This window comes from Xenopus laevis, chromosome 8S (assembly GCF_017654675.1).
Source record: "Xenopus laevis strain J_2021 chromosome 8S, Xenopus_laevis_v10.1, whole genome shotgun sequence".
Classification (NCBI taxonomy): Eukaryota; Metazoa; Chordata; class Amphibia; order Anura; family Pipidae; genus Xenopus; species Xenopus laevis.
Window position 1 is genome coordinate 66,980,150 of NC_054386.1, and position 23,918 is coordinate 67,004,067.

Below are 23,918 nucleotides of genomic sequence, written 5' to 3' on the forward strand. Positions count from 1 at the left end.
TATTACCCTCTTCATAGGTGGTGTAATATATTGTAAAATTACGATTCTGGCAGAATCTTTCTGTTATGCCTCCAGCACTTATTATTATTGTTTGTATTGCATAACCTTGTCATTTACTTATATGGTTATGCCTTTTCTATAGAAAAGTCCTTCTTAGGCCACCATACCCCTACCATGTGATTCTGTGTAATACCAGGAAATGATCACTGTAGCTGCCATCTTCATAGTGTTCACAGCTAGCATATCCCTATCTGCAGCAAACCTACCCCATCCAGCCTCGTGGTAGCATCGTTGGTTTACACCTGAAAAAAAAACTGGCCATAGAAAAGGAAGCTGCAGCTCTAGAGATGGTTGTGTACGCTGACAGTGAAAGTAACAGCAAAGTACTCGATCTGGAGATTAAACCCCAAGATCCACTACAACACACTAGAGAGTACATCTACCAGCACTCCAAGCAGGACAAAGATTCTCTTTCAGCACGGCAACCAGGCCAACATGCTGTCCCTGAGCCAGACCAAGAATGCTATACACCTCCAAAAGTCATCAGCAAGCTGCAATTGCATCAAAGAGACCACGCTGAACAAGGCGATCCCGCTTACAGCACCCACTTCAGCCAGGCACCCAAGCCTAGGGTTAACCCTGCGCCTGCCTCCTCAGCTATATTAAAGCGGTATGTCATGAATCAGCCTAAAGAAGAACCTCCAGACAGGTATGATTACACAACATCTTCTCACTACTACACTCATCCACCTACCTATCCTAGTACTAACCAGGTCACAATGAACTTTGCCAAGTTCTTTGCATGCCGCGAGCTAGTCACGAAAGGACTTGTAAAGTTTAATGACCACCCTGAAGGCTTCAGAGCCTGGAGATCTTCCTTTCAAAACACTATCAAAGATTTAGACCTCAATTAAGTGACAGACAGTCTGCTTCATATAGCAAAGTTCTTTAAGAAACATTTCCTTCCAACCTCCAACAACTGTGAAGGTTGGCACTACTGTCCAAAAACACCAAATGAGCTTAAGCAAGCACCAGACATTGTTCTCAATGTACAGCAGGAAACATCTGCTAAAGAGCTTGAGCACATCCAAGGCACACAACTTGTCTCCAAAGACAGTGTCCTGTGGAAGCTTGGTCCACTTGTTGGTCCAAATAGACTTTCAAAAGTGGCTGCCAAATTCACAAAGCAGCATGAGACCGACCTTACCTCAGACCAAATTCTGGACTGGTCTTACCACTCTCTTTCAGAGAACTTGACAATGGATGATATTCTACAATATCAGACGGGGAGTGTTATGCCTCCAGCACTGTTTTATTGTTTGTATTGCATCACCTTGTCATTTACTTATATGGTCATTTTCTATCTCCCCTAGTTTTACACCTTGCCCTTTGTTAATAAACTGAAGCTCAATAACCTGTGTCAGTGGGTTAATGAAGGAAGGAGTTTAGCTGCATGTCAAGCTACACACTACCCCAGGGTAACACGTAGTGAGGACAGAACACTTTCTATAAAAGGTATTCCCGACTGAAGTTTGGCCTTCTATCCTCGTACACACTGGACAAATACCCATTCTACCGATTTATTAAAGCAGCCCAGCATACCCTATCGCATGTATCATTTAAATGCGAAATATATATATATTATAGATATTGTCGTTCAAGGTCATATTACTGCCAAATAAATATACTTTCCTATAAAATTATTTTATCTGCTGTTTATTTTACCAATCAAGAAGTCACTATCAACTTATAAAGTGTGCAAACATCCCTTGCCATATCTCCATTTATACAATATAATTAGAATAGTTGCAAATGTTGTTTTGCCTGACAACAGCAAAGGTATCATTCATAAACTCAAAATCAAGCATATATATATTCCCAAGGGGATATGTATAAGAAGAGATCAGCGCCTGTGGCAACAGAAATTAAAAACAAGCATAGCGTAATACGTTCCAAATATGTAGTTACACCCTGTGCATACACTAGGTATTAAACAAGTGTTTTCTCCCCTTTTCCCTTCAGATAACTGTTAATGGGGGGGGGGGGTGAGGTAGCAATACAGGTGATAGGAAGGTAATGACTTCCCTGCGAATCAAAAAGTAAATATATTCCAGGAGTGAAGCGCCTCCACCTTCTATAGAAATGCCTACTTACAAACCACAGCCGTGGTGTTATGCATGTAACGAAAAGCTCTTTCTGGTCCCTCCTTCGGGTCACGACATTCCTTCCAGGTTTCAGGCCAGAGATAAAACCGGTGATAGTGTAATACCGTTTTTTATTAAAAACAAATTAAAATCTATTAAAAGATTTACACTCACATTTACCCTTAAAGGGTTTTTGCGCATTCAGTCCAATAAAAAGTCCATATGGGGTCGCGAGGGGTGGTTCTGCTTACTCACTCCAGACTCCCTCGTGGTGCCTTGCTTCTGGGCCTTGGTGTCCCCCAAACTGTGCCTTATAAAAGTGTGCATTTTATAAATCCATTTGCTTTCCTCTTGTAATGTTTTCCTTGTCAAATCTCCTCCTCTCCACTCTTTTTGTACTATGCTTATACCCCAAAATTTTAAATCTTTGGCTTTCTGATTGTGGTACTCTTTGAAGTGTTTTGACACACTGTGATTCGTGGTTCCCTTCTCTATATTTCTTACATGTTCATTAATTCTTTCCCTTAATTTCCTATTGGTTTTACCAATGTATTGAAGGCCGCAGGGGCATTCTAAGCAGTATATCACATTTTGTGTTGTGCATTTAATGCACTGTTCGATATTGTATTGCTTTTTTGTAACATTTGATGTAAATTGTGTCCCTTTCCTTCCATACCTACAGGCTTTACAGAGTGCACAGGGAAAAAAACCTTTCCATTCATCCTTTTGTTTTTTGATTTGTGTTCTCTCTGTGGGGATGAAGTTACGCACTATCATTTGGCTTAGGTTGTTCGCTCTTTTATATATGACTTTGGGTTTTTGAGGAATTTTTCCTTTTAGGAGTTCATCTCCTTCTAGGATATTCCAGTGTCGATTTAGAATCCTTTTTATTTCTTGGGCCCCTGGGGTATATGAAGTGATGAATGATAGGCCCAGTTGTTCATTAGTTATTTCCTTTTTTATTTTTTCTTTTATTAGCTCTGCTCTATCTATTTCTTTTACTCGTTTCCTTGCATTTTGGATGATTTTATTTTTATACCCTCTTTGTTTGAACCGCTCTGACACGTGGTTCAGTTGGGTTTCTAACTCTATTGGGCTGGAGCAATTTTTCTTTAAACGGCAAAATTGTCCGTATGGGATGTTTTTTAGCCATGTAGGGTTGTGGTTGCTGGTGCTTAATACATAATTGCAGACATCCACCTTTTTAAAATAGGTTTTGAAATCCAAGAAGTCGTTATTTTTATTCTTTCTTATTTCTAGATCTAAGAAATTTATTGTTTCCTGACTGTAGGTGGAAGTGAATTCTAGATTTTGTTTATATCATTGACAAATTTTAACATTTCTGCTTCAGTTCCCTGCCACAAAAAGACTATGTCATCTATGAAGCGTCGCCATAGGACGAGATCGCCCCCAAGCTTAGGTGTTATATTATGCTGTTTTGTAGTATTTTATCTACATATTCTGACATATTGCATGAGATTGAATTGATACCAGACACAATCGGTCTGCCTGGCGGATTTTTCATGTCTTTATGTATTTTCGGCAGACAGTAGAAAACCGGGATCTTAGGGTTTTTCATATATAAATATTCTTTCTCCTTCTGATCCAATTCAATTCAACATGAATTAGGAATAAGAGCAGTATCAAACTACTTGGAAAAAGATCAAACCATGCCAACAAATCAGAAGGAATTTATAATAGAGGCTATTACATACATATTAAACCATAATTATTTCTGGTTTGGGGACAAATATTATTTGCAGGTATGGGGCACCGCCATGGGAACGAGATTCGCCCCCAGCTATGCAAATTTGTTCCTGGGACACTGGGAGCAGCATAATATAACACCTGAGCTTGGGGGCGATCTCGTCCTATGGCGACGCTTCATAGATGACATAGTCTTTTTGTGGCAGGGAACTGAAGCAGAAATGTTAAAATTTGTCAATGATATAAACAAAAACGATCAAAATCTAGAATTCACTTCCACCTACAGTCAGGAAACAATAAATTTCTTAGATCTAGAAATAAGAAAGAATAAAAATAACGACTTCTTGGATTTCAAAACCTATTTTAAAAAGGTGGATGTCTGCAATTATGTATTAAGCACCAGCAACCACAACCCTACATGGCTAAAAAACATCCCATACGGACAATTTTGCCGTTTAAAGAAAAATTGCTCCAGTCCAATAGAGTTAGAAACCCAACTGAACCACGTGTCAGAGCGGTTCAAACAAAGAGGGTATAAAAATAAAATCATCCAAAATGCAAGGAAACGAGTAAAAGAAATAGATAGAGCAGACCTAATAAAAGAAAAAATAAAAAAGGAAATAACTAATGAACAACTGGGCCTATCATTCATCACTTCGTATACCCCAGGGGCCCAAGAAATAAAAAGGATTCTAAATCGACACTGGAATATCCTAGAAGGAGATGAACTCCTAAAAGGAAAAATTCCTCAAAAACCCAAAGTCATATATAAAAGAGCGAACAACCTAAGCCAAATGATAGTGCGTAACTTCATCCCCACAGAGAGAACACAAATCAAAAAACAAAAGGATGAATGGAAAGGTTTTTTTCCCTGTGCACTCTGTAAAGCCTGTAGGTATGGAAGGAAAGGGACACAATTTACATCAAATGTTACAAAAAAGCAATACAATATCGAACAGTGCATTAAATGCACAACACAAAATGTGATATACTGCTTAGAATGCCCCTGCGGCCTTCAATACATTGGTAAAACCAATAGGAAATTAAGGGAAAGAATTAATGAACATGTAAGAAATATAGAGAAGGGAACCACGAATCACAGTGTGTCAAAACACTTCAAAGAGTACCACAATCAAAGCCAAAGATTTAAAATTTTGGGGTATAAGCATAGTACAAAAAGAGTGGAGAGGAGGAGATTTGACAAGGAAAACATTACAAGAGGAAAGCAAATGGATTTATAAAATGCACACTTTTATAAGGCACAGTTTGGGGGACACCAAGGCCCAGAAGCAAGGCACCACGAGGGAGTCTGGAGTGAGTAAGCAGAACCACCCCTCGCGACCCCATATGGACTTTTTATTGGACTGAATGCGCAAAAACCCTTTAAGGGTAAATGTGAGTGTAAATCTTTTAATAGATTTTAATTTGTTTTTAATAAAAAACGGTATTACACTATCACCGGTTTTATCTCTGGCCTGAAACCTGGAAGGAATGTCGTGACCCGAAGGAGGGACCAGAAAGAGCTTTTCGTTACATGCATAACACCACGGCTGTGGTTTGTAAGTAGGCATTTCTATAGAAGGTGGAGGCGCTTCACTCCTGGAATATATTTACTTTTTGATTCGCAGGGAAGTCATTACCTTCCTATCACCTGTATTGCTACCTCACCACCCCCCCCCCATTAACAGTTATCTGAAGGGAAAAGGGGAGAAAACACTTGTTTAATACCTAGTGTATGCACAGGGTGTAACTACATATTTGGAACGTATTACGCTATGCTTGTTTTTAATTTCTGTTGCCACAGGCGCTGATCTCTTCTTATACATATCCCCTTGGGAATATATATATATGCTTGATTTTGGACTTCCATACAGTTGAGAGACTGTGAAGGGGTCGGCAAGAAATTATCTAAGAGACTGACATTTTTAATTGGCTGCATTTGTAAGCTGTATATTGTTTTTATCATTCATAAACTGCAATAAGAGTGTCCCTATTGAACAGCTGTTTATTCTGTCTATACAGCCAACATTTACGTACTGTGCAGTACCACATTTAAGAATAAATGCAAACAATGTGATGCAAAACTGTCTATTTAAATGCAAATAAAAGAAGCCCATTACTTCCTCACTGTGCACCTGACCAGCTGTTTAAGGGCAAATCTAGCCCAATTCTGGAAATTAAACAACATCTTTTAAAAGTGTTTTTTTCTTTATTGGTGCACCTGAATTGCTTGTCAGTTGCATAATCACTGGAATTTGATCACAAATATTAATTGCAGCTGACTCATCCTAATGCATTTTGAGGGCAAATTGACACGCGTGATTCTGAGTAGCACCCGCTCTTGCACAATATTGTTACAGTAGTAAACAGGAGCTTATTTTTATAGTTTAACTTGAGTGTGTGCCATTGCCCTAAAGCTTGTGATAAGTAATTGATGGTCACCCACTATGATAAGACTTAATTTGGACCATTATTAATGCCGAAACACATGGACAAACATTGCAGTCACTCTGTGTCCAATCTACTTGCCCAGATAAGGGTGTAGATGGATACTGATGAAAAAAAAGAGTTTTCCAGATGTACTGGAAGAACAAAAGGAAAATAAAGCAACAAATAATATACCATTACATGTATGATTTTCATGTGATGTATAATCAGCCACAAGTATATATGAAAATAAGTTCATTCGTATCAACCCATGTGAGTTAACAGAGCCAATATGACTAAACAAAGCAAATAATATTGTGTATGAACACATTATGAAACAAACTGCTATTTTTTGGCCTCATTCCAAGGCTATATTTATATGGAGCCTTTAAATACAGGGTTCGTCCAATCAATAAGCATTACACAATAACCTACCTTTGTTCTACAATAACAACAGAAACTAGATTTAATAATAACGAGGGCTGGGTACAAGGAACATTGGTGTAAAGAAACTACAGTATTTAAACAGAAGTTTGGAACAATTGAAGTGCAATGTGAACAGCAAACTTTGATTAGGATACTGGAATCCTGCTATACATGTATATGTAGTAAGCGGAGCAATACCATAGCATAATTGCTGTGTAACAGAATCATACAAATAACTACAGTTTGAAGAGAAATGGTACAATAAGAAGTTATCATAGATAATACAAAAGGCTATAGGCTTGTGCAATTATGTGTTGTAAATCTGCTGGAAGATATAACTTCATCTATACAGTCTGGTGCAAAACTTGTTACATTATACCTATGGCACAACTGTCCGATAAAGACATAAAGAGTCAACTTTGACTTGCACCCACATAGTGTCTATGTTGGGCACCTTCTGGGGTGACACACTACAGCTGCCAACAGTCACTTGCAAAATGTCCCTGGAAATGATTGCCCCTGACATGGGACCAAGGTTTTACAGGAAAACTAAACTCCAAATATGAATTTGGTAAAGCATTCCATATTTTATACACTGAACTAACTGAACCAGCCTAAGGTGTTCGCTTCTCAATAGCAGCAATGATCCAGGACTTCAAACTTGTCACAGGGGGTCACCATCTTGGAAAGTGTTTGCAGGACTCTGAGCAGCTGTTGAGAAGCTAAGTTTAAGGGGTTGTCTCAAATTATCAAGCAGAAAATAAGGTTGACCTCTAATAGAAGCTGATGTAACAATGCTGATTATTAAATTCTGATGCTAGTTTCCATGCTGCCATGTAGTAATTATTTATATTAATTACTAATCAGCCTTATACTGTGACATTTCTATTCTATGTGTACTGTGTATTTTAATTCAGTCCCTAAGCTCAATAACTGACAGCAGCACAGAGCATGTGCAGTGAATCAGCAGAAAATAATATAGGAAGCTACTGGGGCATCTTTGGAATCTGACCCTTTTCGCTTTGCCAAAAATTTGCGAAACTGTGAAAACTTTGCCAAATGCATTGAAGTCTATGGGTGACAAATGTTTTGATGAGGGAAAATGTTTTCATCCATTGGAGTCTATGGGCATCTTTTTCGTGGTGAAACCTGCCGAAAAATTTCGCTCATCACTAATCTTCACTTCTAATTTTGCTGTGGTTGCCTTGGGCTGGTACAGAAGCTCAAAACATAATGAGCAACATTTTTACCCTACTTAAGATTTAGTTCTCCTTTAAAAATGAGCAACTGCACAATCAAGTCTTTCCAGTGCCTGCTCTGACACTGTAACTTTTAGTGGAATATTCATGTTCTTGTGCTAATTCATGAACGGTAGACATGTTCCCTCTCAATACAAGCCTTAGATAACCCACCAGTCCAGAGGTTAATTATCCCTGGAAGAAATTATTAAATGTTGGCAGATCTGAGACAGGCTTTAACATTGTTAGGCACAGACCTAGATGCAAAAACTGCCGCTTATACCTACTTACACTTACCTCTACCAGTGTGATTCACCAGTTGTGCTTAGTTTTGTACACGGATCCCTTTGTATTAAATTGCACTCAATTGAAGGGTGTATAATTGTTGGTATATGTTGTACCCACACAAGTACAAGTTGTGCCTTAAAAAACAAAGTTCAGCAACAAAACATAAGCCTATTAAACCTCCCAAGTATATAGCCACATATTGTCTAAGGCTGCCTTGCCCTTAATGGGTCTCTGTAATAGAGTTGCTCTCCCACCAATGACATACACTTGCAGATTGGATCTAACTGAAAACTTCAATATATACAAATCATTCTAATTAAAGTTTGAGATTTCAGATTCCTAATACCGAGGATAGACCATTGTAAATATAAACCTATGAACACTATCACTATGCTACTACTGTTACATCTGTTATAGGAAGGGTCTGCTGCTTTTTCTTTTTTATTACAGAAGAAAAGCAGAAAAGTAAGTTGTCTAATTCCTACCTTACCCAAAACTGCAACCCAAGTCTGAAAACATGTTTTTTTATAGTAGTTTATAAAATATGGAATATTATATGGAATATTATACTATACTAGTTTCTGAACACTAGGGAAAATGAATCTAACACTTTTCATTAGAGCTGTAGTAACATTGACAATGTTTGAGCGAGGACCAAGTTCAGACATACCTGCAGGCCCTGAAAGCACAAAGAAAGCAGAGTAGAACTGGTATGCACTTGTAAGAACCCTCTCCTCACATAAAGCAGCAGCTTTTGTTCCACATGAGAGCTGTCATAGCTAGGTTACATTCCCAATCAGCTAAGCAGAGGAACCTGGATTATTTTTACATCCAGTAGTCAGAAACGCCCAGCAAGGCCTGAAGGTCTGTAGGAGATACTTCAAACTATCAGCTAACCTAAAGCTACCAGAATATATGAAGAAAGAAAGGCCAACTTATTTCGTAAGCAGACAGACTGACCTGGTTCCAAATAAGAAATTACCAACTCATGACTTAGCTTCTTGATTTACAAATTGGATTACAATTATCAGGGCAGAGGGTAAATAGCTGATTTAAGACCCTGATACATTGCAGTATACATATACCGTTCATAAATTGGCACCATGTATTGGGAGGTATAACATAACTGCTCCCTCACAAGAGGTCTCATACAGCATCCTATATTGAAATCTCAGATCTTTTCTCAATGTTTCCCTAAACACATGTCACATTGTGTAGTAAATGCAACCCACTGCTATCACTAGTAGTTTGATTTGTAGATACGTGTCCTTACATGATTTTTTTATATTACCGATACCCAGAATTTACCACTTATGGGTTTAACTGAATAGCTTTTCCAGACAAACAATTTTTGTTTAGATACAAAAACTAAATACAAACAATAATATGCATATTCAGATATGAGTACAGATAACAAAACTGTAGTCCGTCACTAAAATGTTCTGCTTTAATGTGTTTTTTGCCATTATGTCACATGGCAGACCTATGGTCCAACAGCAGTTTGGCTGCTGCTATTGTGCTATTGCGTTAGGAGCAGCCACAAAAGTCAAAATACAGGCATTGTTGTGTGGGGATCACCTGGGAGCACTCGTTGACTAAAAGAAGGAAAAGGCAACAAATCCTTATCCTGGTTTGGCAGAGTAAACTCTCTCAAAATGAACACACTTCCGAAGCTTCTGTACGTCTTCCAGATGCTCCCACTTCAACCTCCCAGGGATTTCTTCACCACTCTCAACAGCTTGGTCAGTAAATATATTTGGAATGGCAAACAACCACGTATAAAACTGGGGACACCAAGTTACTCTCGGACATCTGGGGGGATTGGTCTGCCGGACTTTAAATTGTACCATGTAGCCTGTGTCTTACTTCAGATAATCAATTGTACTTATCATACAAGTTCCAAAGCATGGATACAAATTGAACAAACTTTTGTGGCACCTGCACTTAAGGTGTTTCCCTGGCTCCCACCTATAAAGCCCCGACAAACAAAGGGACCTCATCTCTTACTATACTATTGCCTATGCCTATGGGGCTCAGTAAACACCGCAATGGGTTTAACTACTAGCCACTCGCTTCTGTTGCCGCTAATAGATAACAAGGACTTTCCCCCAGGATTACAAACTGGCTATTTTAATAACTGGCAAGAAGGAAAAGTAAAACAACTGTTTCACATCTGCCCCAAAGGCACCATGCCATCATGGGAGCAAGTGCAGAATACGGTGACACTACCAGCTACCGAGAGGTAAATGGAGGAGATACGCAAATTCGAGGAAACACACGCAGAATCGCAATGCTAAATCATTGGGCGACCTGGTGCCCTTGGCTATAATACCTCGACTCTGCCTCATAAGGAAAAAAAATAGAGACACATCTGCCAAACAAACCAATTAGGATAGTAAACATTGACCACGGTTGAAACGTTCAGTACGGGACACTACTTTGAGAATGTTTGTAGTCTAAGATTGTTAGGCTGTTACACTATGTATGTGATGCAAACGCAATGCCCTTTTCTCCTAGTAAGCTATCTGCAGGAAACAGTTTGGAATCTTATGGTGAAGTTAATGTCTTCCCTCTCTTCTCCCCTTCCTCTTTTCTTTCTTTTCTTTTCTGTTATTTTTGTTAGCACTCATTCTTTGACCTTTTTTTTTTTTTTACTTTGCTGATTTATTCTTTTTGGTTTAATCATACTACATATTCTTTGTTTGACTGACTCCCACCTCGACCTGACTTGCACCTTGACAGCGCACAGTGGATTGTATAGAAATGTAGAATACATGTTTTCTCCCAGGAATGCTTTAGGACATATAACCCTATGGGAGGGAATATATCTAATGTACCAGACCATTGTACTATGTTCATACCCGTTACAACTGTAAGTGAATGCACTTGGAGGGAATTTTCTGTTATGTGAACTTTTTGATTCACGGTGAAAATAAAAAAAGTAAAAATTAAAAAAAAAAAAGAAGGAAAAGGCAGGTAAGGGTGTTTTGACCAGTGCAACAATATAAAAAGCTATAGGGGGGTAATCTTACGGATTTTAATTTAAAGAAGAAGGAAAGGTTAAAACTAAGTAAGCTTGATCAGAAAGGTCTATATGAATACACTAGTAAACTATCTAAGTCCTCTGTCAAAAGAAACACTACATTTCTTTCCTTCTATTATGTACACATGACCTTCTGTATCAGGCTTCCTGTTTTCATCTTAAACCTCCAGGGCTTGGGCTTGATCATGCTCAGTTTGCTTCTCTCCATCTCCCTCCTCCCCCCCCTGCTATAATCTGAACTCCCAGCTATGAGCGAGCAGGAAGAGACTGAGGCAGCAAGTGATGGCACAGCAAGCTAATATGGCAGCTCCTATCCTAAACAAACAGAGACAATGCCTACGGCTGTTTACTCAGGTATGGAAAAGCATTCTAAAGAATAAAAATGGTGTTCTAGCTTGCACTGTTGTGGCTTATCTATTGGCAATAAACTGCCTTGGTAGCTTTCCTTCTCCTTTAAATACATGTTTGCAAAGAAGGTGATTTAAACCAATGTTTGGAGGTCCTAAATAATCTTTCTGCAAATTAACTTACTTTTCTGGCATAGCAAGAAGTACTAGAATTTAGTGGTGCGCCCCTTCTTTGAATGCTACACTAAACTTGCCCTTTATGATAATGGAACGCAGTGTGCAAAAAAGGGTGTGATGTAGAGCCCTGCAGCGGGTCAGATATATGCGGAATACCCACAAAGCAGTCGGGTTTTGGTCAGGAAATTCTGATTCTGTGAGCATGCAGATAGTCTGCAGGTAAGACGGCTAAGGTGCGGGTTGGGTTAGGGGTCAGCAGGTCTGGGTCAGGCACGAGTCCTTCTGATCTGACCCATGTAGGATTCTAGTGTGATGATTTATGATTAAGACACTTACTTGTTTTTGGTTCTGAGCTCGGGTGAGTCTCCACCTGCGCGTCGAGTAGAAGATAAAGTAACCCACAGTGGCTGCAGTGACAATGAAGAAAGACACAGAGACAAAGAAGATAGAATAATGGTTTATCCAGGATCCGTGTTTCCTTCCTACTTCTATCACCATCATGACCTGCATGCCTCCATTAATCAGCTCTACAATCTCATTCCCTTTCAGGTTTCCAATCATAATGGCAATGGTGTCCTTTGTGCCTGTAAGACAAAATGATTGAAGAAGTTACAATTCTGGATGTGTGTGCCTTAAAACCACAAGCAACAACACTTTGTTAGAATTCTGCCAGTTTTATCAATACAATGAATCATAGATTATATTGCATACAATATATCAAGGACTGATAATATGCTGTTTATTTAATAAATGGGATTTTTTTGTTATATTTAACCTCAATAGACACAATACTAGGTACACCTTGCAGAAAAAAAGCTACAGACGTGTGGAATGTTCTCACAGGGTTAATTTAGGTTAGTGTGCAGTGTATTTAAGAAATGTATATGAAGGTGATACCCCAATTTTTAGACTGCATGCCATTCTTTTGACACAAAAACAAGCAGGTACTGTAAGAAATCGCAGTGATTTATGAAGTCAAATATGTCAACCTGTGACCAATATGCTATGCCTACAGGCAAATTCTGTATTTTGAGGTGTTCCAAATATGAAATGTGTGTCAGCCTGCTTCGGATTCTAGGTCACAAATAGGATGGAGAGAACAAAATTGAAAAAGAAAAATATTTTGCCATATCAGAAGTTTTTGGTAAAGCGTAACGGGTCAGATTTGCCCATCATTAGCCATAGCTATAGTGAAAATATACATTGTCTCAAACTCATCACAGGCAAATTCAGTAATTTATACGCAAAACTGTTGTAATTACTATGTGTTTCAATGTTGCATGGGCAGATAGGAGTGTGCAGGCTGAAAGCAGGGGAGAGAACATGGAATGTTTGTGCCCAAGTTGCCTCAGTGAGCTCTCTTCTCCCCAGAGGTAATAACATTGGGGTCATGCATAACTACCAGCCTCGTTCTTTATTTCAAAACATTCTATCAACCCCTGTATCTATCAGGGATTGTAGCATCTCCATGGAAGCGCCAGCACTGAAGATTTCTGGCACAGAAAGTGTTAAACCTTTAAGGGTGTTCTATGAGTTAAAGTGACCCGGCACCTTTACTAAGAGGACATGAAACTTAGAAGTGGTGTTCCACCCTGATGTCCTTGGACTAAAATTCCCATTATTCTTGAGTATATGATAAAGAGTTAAGATTCTTAAAGGTTCTTAACACTGCACAGATTCCCAACTGATGTAAGGGACTCCCCCACTGAGAATCCAGATGCCTTTGTTTCATACACTCATTACTAAGAGATGTCTTCATGCCAAAACACAAATTGCACAGTACCGTCAACATTACACACTTATGGCATAAAGAGTATTCAATTTTAATCCATTTAAGATACTGTATATATGCGCTTGAACTAGAAAACCAGCCTTGGCCCTTATTAAACCAAATATTCTTGTACGTACCAGACTGGCTCTAGACATTAAAGGAACTCTGTGCTGCATTAATAATGTTTGCAGAAGAATGCTTAGTGCCAGATAGCAATATTTTGTGTACTGAGCACCTGAGGATCATATCTAAACCACCTAGAGCGAAAAGTTCAAGGACAGACAGACAATAGAGATTTTGTTTCGTACATTCATCCTTTATATTGAGATCTCAAACATATATAGTTTCTTTGGTATGTAAACCAAGGATCTATGCTGTCTCTGAGTAGATATTTAAAGGGGTTGTTCACCTTCCAATCAGTTATTTCAGTTCAATTATTTTCAGATTGTTCCCCAGAAATAAAGACTTTTTTCAATTACTTTTAATTATTTATTTTTTACAGTTGTTTCAAAATCTAAAAAGTTTCCATGTCTCTGGTGTTTGAGTCTGGCAGCTCAGAAATTCACGTGCAGACTCTAAACTGTTATAATTTTGCAACATTTAGTTGATACATTTCTCAGCAGCATCTCTGGAGTATTAGCAACTATTGTATCAATTCTAACAGCTGCCTTGTGAAACAAGGGATTCTGCTCAGCAGAGACTAAGATAAGAAAATGTATCAATTTAGAACAGTTTACAGGGCCGGTGACCCCCTCCCAGTGCTGCTTTAGTAGGTGAAAAATGAAATTTTACACTTCAATATTAGAAATACGGCACACTTAGAGGCCCATTTACTTAGCTCGAGTGAAGGAATAGAATAAAAAAAACTTCTAATTTCAAATGTTTCGAACTAAAAATCATTTGAATATTCGACCATTCAAAAGTCGAAGTACTGTCTCTTTAAGAAAAACCTACCGAATCTCAATGTTAGCCTATGGGGAAGGTCCCCATAGGCTTTCTAAAAAATTTTTGGTCGTAGAAAAATCGTTCATTCGATTGATTGATTAAAATCCGAACGAAGTTCGATCGAACTAATTGCGGTAAATCCTTCGACTTCGATATTCGAAGTCGAAGGATTTACATTCGACCCCAGAAACGTAACTAGATGGGGGCGGGCCCTGGCGCAGGACGCGCAGCTGGGCCCCCCTCCGTACACCCGGAATTGGCCGGGAATATGCACCGCAAAGCGGCACGTGGACTGCCGGGGGGCCCTGGCCCACTCGCACCCCCTGCTCCCCCGGTAGTTCCGCCACTGTTCGACCCTATGTAAATCTGCCCCATAGAGAATATAAAGTAATTGGAAAAATTCATTATTTCTGGTGAACTATCTGAAAACAACTAGGCGTTTGAAGGTGAACAACCCCTTTAAATGCACTTAATAGACCTGAATTAAATTTAAATGGATAGTACACAGCAGTATTCTAAGACAATCTGAAATGCAACAAACACAGTACTAAAGACTGCAATTTCATCCTACATAGAAGCCATATTATACATTAATTTATAGGGTTGTAAGTCAGTATTTGGCTCCATTTGCGTAACATTATTCTATAAAATTAACACAACTGGCAAATTCTAATTTGCATTCAAATAAAATGGCAAATAAACTGCAGCAGGACAGATAAGAGACATTTTATGAACTATAATATAAGATATACCGTATATACTCGAGTATAAGCCGTCCCGAGTATAAGCCGAGGTACCTAATTTTACCTCCAAAAACTGGGAAAGCTTATTGACTCGAGTATAAGCCGAGGGTGAGAAATGCAGCAGCTTCTGGTAAGTTTCAATCTTGTTTTTGGATGACTATTCTTAGGCGCCGGCTACTATTCTAAGCGCTGGCGAATATTCTAAGGCGCCGGCGAATATTCTTAGGCGCCGGCGACCGTTTTTGCGCTTGACCCAAGTATAAGCCGAGGTAGAGTTTTTCAGCATATTTTGGGGGCTGAAAAACTCGGCTTATACTCGAGTATATACGGTACATATGCAGGAGTGAAGATAACAATCCTGTAATACACGGACTATATAATCAGCATCAGAAAATCAAAACAAATCTGATAGCTTGATTTCCTTCAGAAAATATATACTGGAATTGTGGAAATCATGGATGGTTCAGGGTCACACCAAACTTGGGGATCACAACTAAAAATAGATCATCACACAGGTTACTTGGTTAGATATATTATGAGCGGTATATAATCTTGTCAGTTTGGTGATATGTATCAGCAAGAAAAGTGGGGAAGGAAATAAAAGGGTTTTTCTACCTCGAATAAACTTGAATTTCAAACGTTTGTGTGTTTATGGAAAAATCCGAATATCAAAAACTCCCATGAAAAACAACAGGGGAAAAAAACTCTAATGATCAAGTTCATGTCCCGAAAAAACTTGAATCGACTGAATTTATGTTCCGAAAACTCAAATTGATTGATTTTCTGGATAAAAAAAAAATTCACAGAAGTTTTCGGAGATACAACTCACATGTGTGAGTTTGGGCGCTAAAAAAAAAATTGTAAAATAATTTTAGTGCACCTTTGAATACACATTTTATTCACTTCCTGCTACACTAAAGCTGGTCATAGACGCAAAGATTTGATTGTACCAATCTCCGTTTCGTAAGATTTTTGGGCGAGTGTAGTGTTCTGACATTTTTCATGCCATGGCGATCGGTCGTTCAGATGATCGGACAGGTTAGAAAATTTCTGTCGGCTACCAACAGAATGTATTGCTGATCTGACAATATCAGTGGGTGACTGTCAACAGCTTTTGTAAATAACTTGCGTACGATTGCTGTCAGGGGCAGAACATCATCTGATCTGTTCTTTTACTACTTTATGTGATCTGAATGGTTACTGGCAGGTTAGAGATGGCACCGAACGATCGCTCATCTGATAAGAAGGTAAATCTGCAGGTCTATGACCTGCTTAATGTCCACCCATGACACTCAGGGCTGTGGCTGCCACCCGCTTGAAAATCCAACTATGGCCAAGGCACCCCTTGATGATTCAACCTTTGCTCAGGGGCTCCTTGAGAAGGTTCAGCCTTTGGTCAGGACTCCCCTAAGATGACAAAATATTTACAGATCATAGAATATATCAGTATATAAGTCATAGTTTCTAAAATATCTATGTCAGTAAACACATGTTCACTTCGAATCTCACTTTAAAGGAGAAGGAAAGCTACGGAGGCATTTTATTGCCAATAGATTAGCTGCAATAGTGCAAGATAGAATGCTATATTTAATCTGTAAAATGTTTTACCATACCTGAGTAAAAAGCTCTAAAAACTCTCTGTTTGGTTAAGATAGCAGCTGCAGCATTAACATGGTGTGACATCACTTCCTGCCTGAGTCTCTCCCTGCTCTGGGCTCAGATTACAGCAGAGAAGGGAGGGGGCGGGGGAAGAGGAGCAAACTGAGCATGCTCTTGCCCAGGGCAATGAGGTTTAAGCTGAAGGCAGGAAGTCTGATACAGAAGCCCATGAGTACACAATAGAAGGAAAGAAATGTGGTGTTTCTTTTGACAGGGGACTCAGAGTAGCATTACTTTGGGGGTTTACTGGTATATTTAGATGGACCTTTCTGATAAGGCTTACTTAGTTTTAACCTTTCCTTCTCCTTTAAAGCAATACGGACACTAAAAAGCTAATCTTCAAAATATTAATGTACATTAAAAGTACTTATAGGTCACGTTAATTGTCATCACTGATAGGGCTGCTTTTGTAAGTAAATTGCTAAGTGAAGTTCCTAATATGGCAGCCCCCTTATAGAGTAACATGGGAAATCTGATAGGTAATGTAAAAGCATCGGGCAAATAACTTTTATGGAAAAATTATATATAGCATGCAAAGGCAATGCTCTCATAGATGTTAAAAAAAGGTTTCATTTCTGTTGTCAGTAAGCTTTAAAGGATCTTCAAGCTAGGTTTTCAGGAGTACTCTACCCAATTTTCACCCTAACAAGCCTTTAGGCTGAGCCCCACCCCAACTGCTCCAAGCCTTGGCGAGTGTCTAAAGCTGACCATAGACGTAAAGATCCGATCGTACGAATCCTCGACCGTACTGTGTGTGGAGAGTCCTGTAATCTTTCGTCCCACCCATGGAGATTGGCGTTTGGATGATCAGCCAGGTTAAAAGATTTCTGACAGTTGACGATAATATCTCTGCATGTATTGCCGATAGGACGATTTTCAGTGGGAGATTGTCACCAGCTTTTGTTGGACATAAACTTTCGTACGATTGCTGTCAGGGCAGATCATGTTCTGATCCGTTTTTACTACTGTATTTAAACTGAAGGTAAGTGGCAGGTCGGGAGATGGGGAAGTCTGTTCGTTTGTCCGATATTGCAGGTAAATCTGCACGTCTATGGCCACCTTAAGTGTCTGAGTAAGTAATGAAGCCATTCATTTGTATAAGGATACATAGAAAAGAATGTTATACCTGTATATACACTATAAGCTGTATCCTTGTTCTTTATCTCCTGGATCAAAGGAAACAATGGGTTATAATCATTACTCATATGCCAGGCATGACGTTCCCTTTGGAGGAAGCTAACTAGGACCTTGATAATGTTGACTGTGCGTATCTTGAAATTTGTTAAAGGAAAACTATACCCCCCAAACAATCTAGGTCTCTATTAAAAGATACTGCGTAAACCAGCTCATGTGTAAAACCCTGCTTCATGTAAATGAACCATTATAATAATAATATACTTTTTAAGTAGTATGTGCCATTGGTTAATCATAAATAGAAAATTGCATACAAACCACATGTAAGGTCACATGAGCCAATTAACAGACAGAGTTCTGCCTTTTGCTTCCTCACTTCTTCCTGTTACAGTTAGTGTTGTAGTATTTCTGGTCAGGTGATCTCTGAGGCAGCACAGATAGGGTCACAAAATGGTGGTTGAAGGCAAGAGATGTAAAAGGGCAATATTTATGTAAATATATATTCCAGTTTGGTAAGATTCTTTAACATGTCATTCAATTTGATATAAAGTATCCGTTGCTTAAGTATTCATTTTGGGGGTATAGTTTTCCTTTAAGGAACAAGAATCTCAAAAAATATTCCATAACACAGAGTTTCTGTCCTGAACAGGGGCACAATAAACCTGTGTTTGGGGTAGAGTAGGGGTCTGAATAGATCATCTACATTTTACACATGTCTAATTATCCAGTTTTAGAACTTTTAAAATGCTAAATGTTATTATTTCTTAGTTTCCACAAGCAATTGATAATTATAAGGCATGCTGATGGGAGTATTCATTGGCTGCATTACTACCCAAAGACACAAAGATAGTGGTATGAGGAGTTTTATTTCTCATTGCTATAACACTGACCGTAGTCAGTGAGACATTATGGCAATTATCAAGATGGTAAAAGATGCAACAGACTGTAAATAATCCTGTTTCATAAACAATCTTTCTATTCCAGATATCAAATGCCTCTTAAAACTGGTTCTTTTCTGCCAGCTGACAACATCTCAGCTGTAAATTTCCAGACTGATACCTGGAGGAAATGGTTACACTTTCCTGGTTTAACAAGCTGATTTCACCCAGGGCTGTTTGCATACCTGCCAATCAACAAAAGCTGATTGCAACAGACGGAAAGTGTGAAGCTAGACATACATGCCCAGATTTGGACAGGCAGTTTGGCCAATTTAGATCACATTGTCTAAAGGTGGCCATAGATGCAAAGATCCGCTCGTTTGGCGATGTTGCCAAACGAGCGGATCTTTCCCCGATATGCCATTAACAAGCATGGCTATATCGGGGGTAATCTGATTGTTCGGCCGTATGGCCGAACAATCAGATTATGATGTGCCATGGGCTCCAGCGGGATCGGTCGGGTCAAAAACAAACCTGACCGGTCGACGAAACGACCGATCTCCGCCGGACTAAAGATGTCGGCAAACGCCACACACGATCCGAAAATCGTACGAATCCTCGATTCGTACGATCTGATCTGTGTGTCTATGGCCACCTTAACTGTCTGGACATGTATGGCAAATCAGGGGCTGTTTTTGAGAGATAATCCTGCAATCCTGGCAGGCGGACGATTAAAGGACTGAAGTAAAAATACTCTGCATGCTTTATTGATATTTTACAATATTGTCACACCTAATTTTTACTGTGGTGTAGCTACAAGAGGTGAACTGTCACCACAGCTGGGCACAGGACTTGAGAAAGCCTGTAGTCACAATATCTTACATATTTCCTTTCAAAGAGTGGCCAATGCACAAAGCAACATGCTGGGACTGGATACATGTATTTATGTACTGATGTTCATTGGCCTTTAGCTACACTACCTGTCACTACCTTTAACTAGCAAACTACTTGGAGCAAGGAATGGAAGCCCACTCTGCTCTCTTCCATCCACTCCAGGGACCCATAATCCAGCTTTTCCTAAAAAGGAACATAATGAAGCAGCATTACTTGCTGCAGCAACACACTTTCCCCTGGAGTTGTCATTTCACAGCTTTATGCTGCTGCCCTTTTTGCACACATATCTTACAATATATTTACACACACACACATACATCGAGTCTCCGATGCAACACCCATGGAGCAGGTTTTGTCAGTTGCCTCTATGCTCTGTTGAGTAGTTCAATGATACAATAGAATGGTTCAATCTGATAAGTCAGATGGAAAGAGTGTGATTTTAAGGTAAATGGATAGCAGAATAAAGCCATGATACCTTTTTAACTTACCCTATGGAAAGTTAAAAATGCTATTGGTCAGACAATACTGAAAAGGAAAATTCCTGAAAAGTTTTGTAACACTCTGTGTCCAAACAGTTGATTTTTGGAAATATGAAACAAAGCAAGAAGAGGGGCCCTGAAATATGCAGAACATTGCACCATAATACAATATTGCCACTTTTACCACACTGTAGAATAAATGGTTATATACACTGAATGTAAAGATTACATACATACATACATTTTGTACAAATACAAAATAAACAGGGCCCGGACATACTATATTCCACAGTCCTTGTGGTTTAATGTGGTTTAATAATTTACATCAGTCGCTACCCTTGTGGAGGTTACGGTTTCCCTATCGCAAGTACACAAACATATGCTAAGGTCCATTTCCTCATCTGCCAATTGACCTGCCTGTACAGATACTGCTTGTCACCACACTGACAGCACCCTTCCTGTAACTGAATCAGAGACGTCAGTCTGTAATACAGTGAAACCCACAAACTGGCATAATGGGCAGTTATTATATCTTTGCTCTATGACACATATCTGTAAATTTGTGTGTTAGAAATTTGATTATTAAAGGAGAAACTAAACCCTCCACAGTCAAAAGTCGCCCACTGGCCCCCCTCCACAGTGTTACAGCAGAATTGTATCCCCTTTAGAAATATTGGCCGCACATGCAGAACAGCGCAGCGGAGCACATGGGTGCTATGTTCGCCAGCCTCAGCTGGTGTGCCATTAGCCTAAAGAATGCTCTCATGTCCTCTAGAAACGCTTGTGTCAAAAAGCATTTATTGTACAGGTATGGGATCCGTTATCTGAAAACCCGTTATCCAGAAAGCTCAGAATTACGGAAATGCATATCTCCCATAGACTCCATTTTATCCAAATAATCTATATTTTAAAAAAAGATTTCCTTTTTCTCTGTAATAATAAAACAGTACCCAACAGTATCCAAACTAAGAGATAGCTTATTGGAAGCAAACCCAGCCTATTGGGTTTATTTAATGTTTACATGATTTTTTACATGATTTTCTAGTAGATTTAATGTATGAAGATCCAAATTCTGGAATGTTCTGTTTTTTGAAAACCCCCAGGTCCCAAGCATTCTGGATAACAGGTCCCATACCTTCTACTACATCTTTATCCCCCAACTAATGTTCTCACTATTTTCTGCACGGACTTTTTCCCCCATTTATCAATACATTTTCATGAAAATTTCTTGTGTGGAAAAAGACTAGATAAAATCGTGAAAAAAATCCAAATCATACAATTTTTTGGATTTGTCGCTGAAAACTGCAATTTTTTCGGATTATTGTCTGAAAACCACGAAGACTTCAGATTCAGATTATTGAATGAATTATTGAATGAAACCCAAGGCAGATCAGGATATCTTACAATTGTAAACGGGACATCTGAACTCGGCAGGTCTGAGTACTTTTTTATTTGGACTATCGGGTTTGATAAATCATGAAAAATTCTATTTGTTTTCTACGAAAAAATTTGTATTTTCCCCTTTAAAAGTCCAACCGGAAAAAAAATCGGACTGTAATAAAAAAACCCTTAGTGCTTCCACCTCACCTCTTCCATGAACAACAAAGCTCCCAAAAATAACCTTTAATTCAGAAGAATTTGGATCTCCACCTATGGGTGGCAATGTGTGACACTGCTCTAAACAAAGTCAACATGGCCAGTCTGACCTTTATTTCCCCTAAAATAAGACCGCCTTCTCAGAATGTTCGCTTCCATAATTCCCTTTTCGATCCCTAGATACCTGTAAATCCATCCAGTGCCATATAATTACACTATTAGACTATATACTCAATCTGCATAACACTTCAGAGCAATGATAGACCAATACTTTCTTTTTGAATACTGTAATTACAAAAACATTCCTACAGATCATCTGCCATCCTACCAGACAAGAGAGCTCAAAAATATCTAAAATGATCCTTGCTAAGGCTAATGCCACACCTTGCTGTTTCTCTGCCTACATATAAACACAGTCGAAGAACGACAGTTGAAGAAACATCTGGTCTGCTCCTTCCTGTACCTGCACCGGCAGGGGCATATTTACCAAAGAGTAGAATTAGAGCTAAGCAGAGTGAAAGTCCTCCACTATTCATTTGTATGGGATTTTTAAGATTGTAATTATCAAGGGTGAACTGATAAACTCATAGAAATGAATAGAGACCAGTGGAATTTCAATCTGACATGTTGAAAAAGTGGAGACCACTGAATTCATAGGGCAATTATATGGTACAGACCATAGTAGTAATACCAATGGTTGGAAACATGGATCCCTAACACTGAACACACAGGGCCATCTCTGGCAATTCTGATGCCCATAGTTTCAGAACCTGCATTTGCCTGTCCCAATGCTCTGGAAGTGAGCAAAGAGAAATGGTTACTTTCTCTTTAAAAATACAAAAAGTTATCATTGAAAAGGGAACTTCTACGACAAGCAGCTCACCCCTTGTAGCTCAGAAGCCTGAGGTGTTCTCATAACATAAGTATTTATTTAAATATATTTAAATAAGGTAATAGGATATTCCATGACGCTGTTATAATGTTGTAGCTTTTTAGATCAGATTTTAGATGTATCTTCTATGTCGCCATTTAATCATAATCTTGATGAGAAAGTAATTACCAATCATATTATGCTAGACTAAAATCACAATATAATCCAACATACTGTATTATCATTGAGTTGAGCATAGTTATAAAAAGGGTTGTACCAAAACCAGAAATCCCAAAACATTTTGAAGGATTTAGCCGAATCTTTGGTATTTAGCTGAACATTAACTGAACTCTAAAAGACATGTGACTGGATGACTGAAAGTAAATTTTCTTTACTCAACTGCTCCAATAATTGCAATTTTCCTTAGATCAGAAAATGCAAATTAGGACTTGGACGGCCTTCGACAATTGAAAATTATGTATGTGATGCATCCCTAATTACAACCAAACTTCCAACCATAAAGCACTAGGTGTGCATCAGTTCCACCTGCAGGTTTATGCCTTTATGAAGGTAAGTACTTATTGAAGAACAGTAATTAACAGAAGTGTACTTTGATACCATTTTCACAATAATGCAGAATATTGCCATGACCTGCATGACACCCAGTTAAGGAAGAATGTAAATCTGTTATTATGTTTGTTTCAACCGTTGGTTTATGGAAATGGTGAACGTTTGTTGATTGCTAAATTGACATATCATAAAAGCTAGGTTTAAAAGTGGCCATACACAAACCAATAAAAGCTGCCCACTCTGTCCTGCAGGAGGATGGACCCACATTGGAGCCCTGTCCTTACTCCATGCCCTAAGGCAGTCAATAATAAAAGGACTGAGCTGTAGCTCCTGACGCTGCTTTCTACACCAAGCACTCATCGAAGTGAAAGTACTCTGTAAGTGAGCACTAACAGGGGGCTCCTGCACTTGCACACCCCACAGGCTTTGTAAACAACCCTTCATGGATGCATAAGTAATGGTAAATCTGACCCTGTCTTGGTCTCAATTTAGTATAAAACCTTTTTCCACATTGCATCAGCGTTGCTTCTTTTGTGCCACTCACCCATTCAGCCCATTATTAACAGGAATTTTGGAGAGAT

At 38.9% G+C, this 23,918-nt stretch overlaps 1 protein-coding gene across 2 annotated transcripts in view; it reads right to left on the reverse strand.

Moving 5' to 3' along the window:
- The window catches only part of rnf128.S (ring finger protein 128 S homeolog), an 88,197-nt gene that overhangs the window by 13,018 nt on the left and 51,261 nt on the right, over positions 1 to 23,918 (reverse strand). For both annotated transcript variants that reach the window (XM_018233025.2, XM_018233026.2), the window contains exon 2: positions 12,134 to 12,381. In XM_018233025.2, the coding sequence (XP_018088514.1) occupies positions 12,134 to 12,381 (248 nt within the window). The remainder of the gene's footprint in view (positions 1 to 12,133; positions 12,382 to 23,918) is intronic.